General features: G+C 45.5%; 1 protein-coding gene across 1 annotated transcript; it reads right to left on the bottom strand.

Moving 5' to 3' along the window:
* Positions 1-1,191: 1,191 nt before the first annotated feature.
* On the bottom strand, positions 1,192-3,742 carry LOC139803980 (ankyrin repeat domain-containing protein 26-like). The gene is made up of 3 exons (XM_071760686.1): positions 3,604-3,742; positions 2,291-2,443; positions 1,192-1,479 (listed from the first exon to the last, which is right to left on the bottom strand). The coding sequence occupies exons 1-3, from the start codon at positions 3,694-3,696 to the stop codon at positions 1,312-1,314; spliced, it is 414 nt and encodes a 137-aa protein (XP_071616787.1). The 5' UTR covers positions 3,697-3,742; the 3' UTR covers positions 1,192-1,311.
* Positions 3,743-8,206: the final 4,464 nt, after the last annotated feature.

Genomic DNA, 8,206 nt, shown 5'->3' with positions numbered 1-8,206 from the left:
CTCAACTATCTAGAACACAAGTTTACTGGATGCTTTAGCAGCACTCTGTAAGAAAAAGAAAAGCAGAAAACACACGAGCCTCTCATGTACCTGCTGCTGGTGCTGCTCCTCTGCAGCTGCCCGTGATGCTCCTAAGCTGGTCATCAAGTCTTCCAGGTGGTCATGAATCTACAAAAGCAGGAAAAGAAGCAAGAAGACACACTCTGACTTTCCAGCCTGAAAGTTGTAGATTCCTCCTTACCGAAAATGAATACTACATCCACCTCTTCACCTCTTTATTCCTATTATACCCAACACCAATGATCAAAATGGCCATAGTTTGAGGTCACTGTAAAACTGGTTGCAGTCATCTCCTCTGCTCTTTTCTTCAAGGAGAGGGAGAACACCATGCGGGACACAAAGAAACTTCAGTGAAAACCATCAGGAGGAGCATCTGAAAACCATGCCCTGTGAACCAAAGGGGAAGGACCAGCACCCTGACCACCGTCCCTCTCCTCTCCTCTCCTCAGCAGCAGTACAGCAAAGTCACACTTGCACAAGCAGGCTTCACAAGAGCCCTCATGCACCAGTTCAATACAAAAATGAACAAAGGCACACCGAGTGGCCAAAGGAAAAGCAGTTCTGCACAACAAAAGCTCTGGGGAGTCTGTTTTTGTTCCAGCCTGGGGATGCCAGTCAGGCCTCTGGCACAAGCTGCTTGCCATCAATATCCCCTGAGGACAGCAAGTGTCTGAAGCGGCATCTGAGGCCAGGAGGGGCCTAAGGCAGACAACAGTCACACCACTGGATTTGGGACAAATCCTGCACTTTTAAAGCATTAAGGAGCGTTTCCTGAGTTACCATGGAAAACTCTTAAAACCAGAAAGCTGGGGATGGGCCAGAATGCTGTCCCAGCACCCTGTATGCAGGAGAAAGCAGGAACTGAGCTCCCCTCAGCTCTCCAGGAAAACCTCATCTTAGCATTTCCCCACAGCAATCGGTAAGAAGCTCAGGAGCTCAAAACAAGGCAAGTTGAGGACCAGCTTACTGAGGCAGAGGCTTGCAGGGTTCCCTCAAGGGCTTCAATCATACGTCTTTGCTGCTGGACTCTGCCTTCCAGTCTGGCGTTTTCCATGGAAAGGCTTAAAAAGAAATACAGGCCTTATTAGAGAAATCCACCAGAGCAGCAATTCTTAAAGAGCAGCAGGGGAAAAAACAAACAAAAGCGTCTTCAAAACCATCTGTTAACTTGCTGTGATGCAACGAGGCTGTGCTGTGGTTTTCACACAACCCCAGACAGCGACAGACACCTTGGTTCTCTGTGTCAGTCTCTTACCACTGCACACGCTCTTCCAGCTCTTTTACTCTAGCCCTGGTCTCAGAAGATGATGACAGGAGGTCTTTAAGTTTTTGGGACTTCTCTCTTAGTTTTCTTTTCCTATCCTTGTAGTGATGAATCTGATGCTCATATTGAAGCTGCTGCTCTTCCAGTTCCCGACACTGTCAAAACACAGCAAGAATCCATATCAGCTGGGAGAACTCTTCTAGAGAAAAAAACACTGCTGCTGAAGAACTCAAGCATGACTGCCCATGTCTGCACACACCTGCTACCCAAAGAACTGTCATCAGTTGAAATACATTTAAACTTTCACTTCTACTAGCAAATGAACACAAACCCTTTTACTTTGCCATCCTCTAGACTGCTCTCTCCCATCCCTCTCCTGATCCCCTAAAGCATGGTTCCAAGCACCAACACTCACCCTCCAACTCTTTAAGGGACTCATGGCACCCACTGCTTTCCTCCTCCATTGAAAACTGAAATGAAACTTGATCCCTCTCCTAAACTGCCTTCAGTCACTTCATCCCCTCTCATAAGGAGATAAAGATGATTTCTGTTTCAGAATATATACATATGGAGAATAAGGTACAAAACCATTCTGAACATGATTTTATGGTGGTCTTGGCAGTGCTGGGTTAACACCTGGACTTGATGCCTAAAGGTCTTTTCCAACCAAAAAGATTCTGTCATCCTCTGTTACCAGAGGGGGGGGGAGGGGGGTGAGGGGAAGCACCGTGAGCATAAAGAAGTCCAGAATTTCTACTGCCCTTCAGAAATCAGACAAACTGCTGGGCCAAACCACATGCAATGAGCAACAAACACGTCAGTCACTAACCTCAGACCAAGTAAGGACACCGTGTCCTCATGCCACGGACGTGGACATCAAGTTTATTAGTGTGATTCCTCCACACATCATCCCATCTCTGGGATGTGCTGGAGTTTGTTCTGGAATTCTGGGACAAATTCATGTACCTTGGATTTAGCCTCTCCCAGTTCCTTTTCCAAGCCCAGGCTGGCTTCCTCCAGGTTCCTGCAGCGCTTCGTAGCAACTTCCAGCGAAGCTTCTGCCACAGACAGCTTTTTAAGAGCTTCACCAAGCTCCTGCTGCAGCTTTCTGACATTGCCCTGATGAAATGGTTAGATGAGCACAAAAAAGGTTACAAGAACATGAACTATGCCTTTACTTTAACTTATATGATTATACACTTAGACCTGTCTTGGGACTCAATCCCAAAGGGAGGAAAATTTTGCCTGCCACCAGCAGTCAAAAGCTGAGCACCTCTAAATTATCACCAGCTGCTCATGAGGATTTCTGTTTTCTAATATCTAAGAAAGGCTCAAGTATTAATCATCTTGCACACTACACCGGCATACCTGAATCAGGTATTTTTTTAACAAAACTCAAAGCAATCTCTTGTCACAGTTTGACTGCAGATATTACTCTGGTGACTAAAGGCAGGACTTTGTATTAGATGGTTCTTGGGTCTGTTTCTCCATTCTACAAAGAGAATTAAATGAATACTTGGATCTGAAAGCTCTTCTGACAAACACTTGAGGTTTATATTGAAACACATCTCTGTCTGTTTCCTTACCAAGTTCATTTCGGAGTAACAACTGCCTCCCTGCTGACACATTTGCCTTCACAAATCTGGACAGGCCCTCCATTCATCCAGCCACCCACCCAACTACCATCTCCCAAAGGAACCTGGTATTTTGGCACTAGGAATACAAAGTGATTCACAGGGGAAAACCATTGACAGCACTGCTGGAGTTCTTCTCCTTCTTCCCTCAAAGAACCCAAAAAATGAAGAATAAGGTGGTTATCTGACACATGGCAGGTATTCACCTAGCTCAAACGCTCCGGGGTTGAGAGGAAGAAAGAAATGGAATTTTAAAGCACTGTTCACATCACTAAGGCAGGCAAACAGCACACCAGTGTCTAATTACTCAACAGGACTAGCTCCTGTTTTCCAGAAAGTAAAGATTAACAAAATGGGTATGGCAACTTTTAAACCTTTACTCTGCCTGGGACTGGTAGAATTTGCAGAACAACAGTTTAAATGACATCCTAACAAGTCTTCTGACCAGCTAATTAGTTAACACAGACACAAAGAACAAATTTAAATATTGCTACACATCACAAAATACACAATAGAAAGCTTAGGTCAGTGGCTGAAATTGACCTCTTGAGCAACAGGAAGGTCGCTCAGAAGGGGGCTCAAAACACAAACAGAAATTAACACCAAAAAAGTTGCCTTCAACACTGCAAACAGTGTATACTTTACCTCTCTTTTTACTTTGTCAGCCTCATATTTAGAGATTTGTTCTCTTAAATCAGTGCAATCGGCCTTTAATGCCTTGTTCCTCTTTTCCAGCATGTACACTTGTTTCTCAGCAGCAGCACTGACTTGTTGGAAAACTTCATTAAACCGTTCCTGGGCAACGGTCACTGCCCTTCCTTGGATGAGCTGCTGCTCCTGCAGGTTTTCCAGCAGCTGATGGAATAAATGCCTTTCCCTCTGGAGCTGGGCCAATGCCGCCTGCATGGACAGAGTCATAGCATAGAACCACAGAATCATTAAGCCTGGAAAAGACCTCTGGATCCTCCAGTCCAACTGGGAAACCAACACCACCATGCCCACTAAACCGTGTCCCGGAAGTGGAAATAATGTGCTCCGCTCTCCCCTGAGGTGTTACACAGCACTCCAGACCCCTCTGCCCAGCCCTGCCCCAGATGCCCAACACCAACAGGATGCCTGCCCGATTCCCCTCATGAATGCCCTCAGAAAAAATCCTTTTCAAACACTTCCTCGTAGTGAAATGAGGCAACCAGGTGCCACTAATTGCCAGGTAGTGGATTTTCTTACCCGACTCCTTGGGTTTTCTGCTAATGCTAGTTTGCGCCGGACTAGCTCCCTTTCTTCTGATTCATCTGAGCATGGGCTAGATCAAGGTCTCTGCCGCATTCTCTATCAGATGTAGCAAGATGAACCTCTTTTAAGGCACGGCGCTCCAAGGTCCAGCCAGGTGTTCCAGCAGAAACTCATGAATAATGCTCTGAGCCTATTGCCCTCAGGGCTGACTAGCCTGGATCAGTGCTACTGCTCCAAGAAGCAGCTAACCTCCTCCTCCCAGCTTTCCTCAGCAGGGAGCTTTATTGGCCCCCTAATCCTGCTCATGCGCAGTAGGGGCCTGCCCTAATCAGGCACAGGTGGCCTTAACACAAGCTTATGCCCACTACCTCGCAATTAGTGGCACCTGGTTGCCTCACTTCACTACACTTCCTGACATGGCCAAACACACACATGTTTTGCAGAGGCAGGGAAAGCTTCAAAGGTCACCAAAGTTCAAGGTTTCTTGCATGAGCTTTCTCTCACAAAGAGGAAGGAAGACCAGGCATGTTTAATCACACAGATCAGCCTGTTACTGAAAAATCTCCCTCTTCCCTTCAATATGCATTTTGCATTGGGAAAAAAAAAAAAAAGCATTTGACTGCATTGTTTGTCTGCACAGCACAGCAGGAACAACACTGGGCAAAACTGAAGGAAACCAGCTGGAAACAAAGCAGCAGTACAGCAAATATCCTGCATCTGGCAAGGATTTTTCCTCATCCTAAGAGGACTGTACCAACTTCAGACAGCAGCACAACCTTCCTCTGCACGACTCTGCCATCACCATTAGTCACTTTCTGGTTACTTTTCTTTACCTTACTGTATAGTGCAATTTACTCTCTAATGCCACTTACCAGTCCAGACTCTTAATTAAAAATATTTGGCTTCACATACCTGCACCCCAGAGTTGTCAGTGGCTTCCTTTAGGCTTCTTTTTTTTGCTGGTGATGACACATGGGAAGTAGATCCTGAGTGCTCACCTACAATGAAAACAACAGATTTTTACAACCAGCATGACCTAATGCTACCTATTTACTCCGAGAGTGCATCTTGATTAATGGTGAGAACAATCTTTACAGAAAACATCACATCCCCTCACATTTGAGAGCTGCTAGAGACAAAATGATCAGAATAGAGTTTTTAATGTGCTAAATATGTGTTAAATATTTTCTTTGGTGGCATTTAACTTTCTTCTGTAAAAAAGAAAGCTTATGAATATCAGTATGGCCACAAATAATTCACTCCAGTGTCTTCAAGGTGCAGGATCTCTCTCTCAGATAAACTGTGGTCCATGCAGTAACGAGCAAGATGCTTTCAACAACGCAAAGGGTGCCTCCTCCTCCTGCTCTGAGGCCTGAGCTGAGGAACAAAAGTGCTCCCCTCTGACCCAGCTGGCAATGCTTTCCAGCGCACACACACACGGGTGGCACTGCAGACACCTCCTACATTTCAAAACCAGAGCAGCTGAGGCACTGGAACAGAAGGGCTCTCCCTCAGCTCCACTCAAAGCTTTCCCTGGCTTCAGCCAAAAGCAAGCACAGCTTTTCAATCCAACAGCACCCGCCAGGAAAGAGAATGCTACTGGCACACCCAAGACACTCCAGTCCTCCTCCTCCTCTCCATCTGCACGTTTTGGTCAGATTGCTTCAAGGAGAACACAGCAACAGAAGCAAGAAGAGCACTTGCTGCATAGAGCACCATCTGCAATCCAACACCATCTAGTCAGGTTCCAGAAAAAGAAAAAAAAAGGCACAAAAGCTGCTTTGCTACTCTGCCAGTGGCCACCAGGATTTACAGGCCAGGATAAAATTTGCAACCTCAGAAGTCAACCACTGTTTTAGTCCATTTACTCTAGGTGGATCTATATTCACAGAGGAAGTATCTGGATCTAGATCATTTCTCTCACCACTGATTTCTCTGCAGCTTGTGCTGGGCTCATCAGGGCTGCCATTTAATAAGTACTTCTCTGTACATCCAGCAATGGCAGTGTTTAGCTCTACAGCAAGCTCTTTCTTCTCTTCTTTTCCATGTTGTTCATCTGTTTTTTCCTGAAAGAGATGAAACAAAAAAGCTGGTAAGAGCAGAAACAAGCATCTGCTTTGCTACCCACTGACAGCTTGAAGAACATTTTTTGTGGAAGAGAAAAGGGAAACTTTGCTTTCTTTTACAAGGCCTTCTGTGTTTCCAGGGAAATAAATCTTTAGCAGAATTCTGAGGTCCTGAGTCTCGGCCCTGCTTCTGCACAGCCCCTGAGAAGCACTTCCCCACTTCAGCCCAGCTTCATTTCAGTTACTGCAAGCTTTCGGGTGCTCCTGGATCTCCCTCCTACCCTCCCTGTCCTTCGCACAAAGTACCTCAGAATTCCAGGGAGAAGCCCAGAGAAAATCCTCAGCTTTCTCCACTTCTTCCATGGGTGGCAGGGAACCTACACACCAGGGAGGAAAGGAGACACTCAGTGGTTTTATATCACCCTGCTACTCCACTGTTTTATGTTGGAGGCTTTTCTTTAGTAACTTTTGATTCTAGAACCGTGGCTATCATCTAAAAGCACAAGGAATTAAAAAAAAAAAAAATCTATGTGAACAAAAGGAGTTATTTATTTAATTGCAATTGGCAAATTTCCAGACTAACACACTTCAGAGGAGTCACCTGGCAATGTCTGGAAAAGGAGGTAGGGAAGGGATGGGCAGGGCAGAGGAAGGGCTTGGCCAGGGACAAAGGCTTAGCAGGGGATTCATAGCTTAATCTTAAGGATATGGCTTATTTGGTTCTGAAATTACAAAGTGCCGTGTCTTCACAAGTTAATTTTCTTGCCTACTAGAGAAGAAAAAAATACAAAACTCTACTTAGCAAGCCTACTTTTACAGATCAGTCTATCATGCAATCTTTCCCAGATAGCTTACTGCTTTTCCTGCCCTGCTGGAAAGCCTTCATGCGCCGTGTCACCTTTGGCTTCTGCTGCTTCTGTAAAGAAAGATGTATTTCTGCAAAACTTTTTTTTCAATAGAAACAAACACAAAGAACTGTTTACATCCCTAGACTTGATGCCTAAATGAGCCTCTGCAAGTACACTAACCAAAATACCCCTCAATTTTAGTATCATGCCAGAAAAATGCATCGCTTCCATTTACATCAAGGCAAGAAAATTAAATCATGTTAAAACTAAACATGCTGGCATCTCCAACTGCCACACTCCTGCTCCTCACCCCTCCAGAACCCCACTGCAACACAACAGATGCTCCCGACATCGCTGCACAAATTGCTCATTCTTCAGCACACCAGTAAGAACAGCAGGCACCAGAGCTTGGAGCTGACAAAGAGAACACTGCCTGAGCATTCCAAAAAAGAGGGGAAATGTGCAGTGTGAGATGACACACAAGCACAGAATGCCATCTCATAGAAAAGAACCTGTTTGAGTAACTCAGCCATTGAGTGCTGGTGGGGGAACCTGATGGGGAGGGAAGGAGCAGCAGCAGATGGAGGATTTCAGGAGGTCCTCACAAAGAAATGCCCTGTTCCTCTATCTGTTTGGACTGAAACACCAAATTTACAGAAAACAAGAATCACCTCACAGGAGAAGAACAGAACAGATTATAAAAGTAACTGAGAAACTTTTAGGGTCTGCAAACCTGACCCAAATGAGCACCAAGAAATGAAGCAATGTGGTTTTTATGTCGTTACCTATTGCTCCTTTGTGCCAAACCGTAACTCTGCTGCACGCTCTGCCACACCCACGGTCTGTTAGGAAAAACTGACAGCAGAAGAAAGGCTGGCAGGCCAGAGACTGCTTCTATCACAGAATGGTACAGGTTGGAAGAGCCCTCCAAGACCATCCAGTCCAACCTTTGACCAACACCATCATCTAACTACTAAACCATGTCCTTAAGGACCAGCTCCAAATGCCTTTTCAATGCCTCCAGGGATGGTGCCTCCACCACTGTCCTGGGCCATTCCAATGCCTGACAGCCCTCTCAGTGAAAAAACGTTTCCGAACACC

Source organism: Heliangelus exortis, chromosome 17 (assembly GCF_036169615.1).
Source record: "Heliangelus exortis chromosome 17, bHelExo1.hap1, whole genome shotgun sequence".
NCBI classification, from domain to species: domain Eukaryota; kingdom Metazoa; phylum Chordata; class Aves; order Apodiformes; family Trochilidae; genus Heliangelus; species Heliangelus exortis.
The sequence above is the reverse complement of the archived record's forward strand: the minus strand, read 5'-3'. Positions and strand labels throughout refer to the sequence as shown.

Coding starts and splice junctions, on each gene's coding strand:
- LOC139803980 (XM_071760686.1), bottom strand. CDS start 3,696: ATGCTGGAAAAGAGGAACAAGGCATTAAAGGCCGATTGCACTGATTTA. Junction 2,444..3,603: donor CTGACAAAGTAAAAAGAGAG/GTAAAGTATACA, acceptor CCATTTCATCAG/GGCAATGTCAGAAAGCTGCA. Junction 1,480..2,290: donor TGGGAGAGGCTAAATCCAAG/GTACATGAATTT, acceptor GTGTTTTGACAG/TGTCGGGAACTGGAAGAGCA.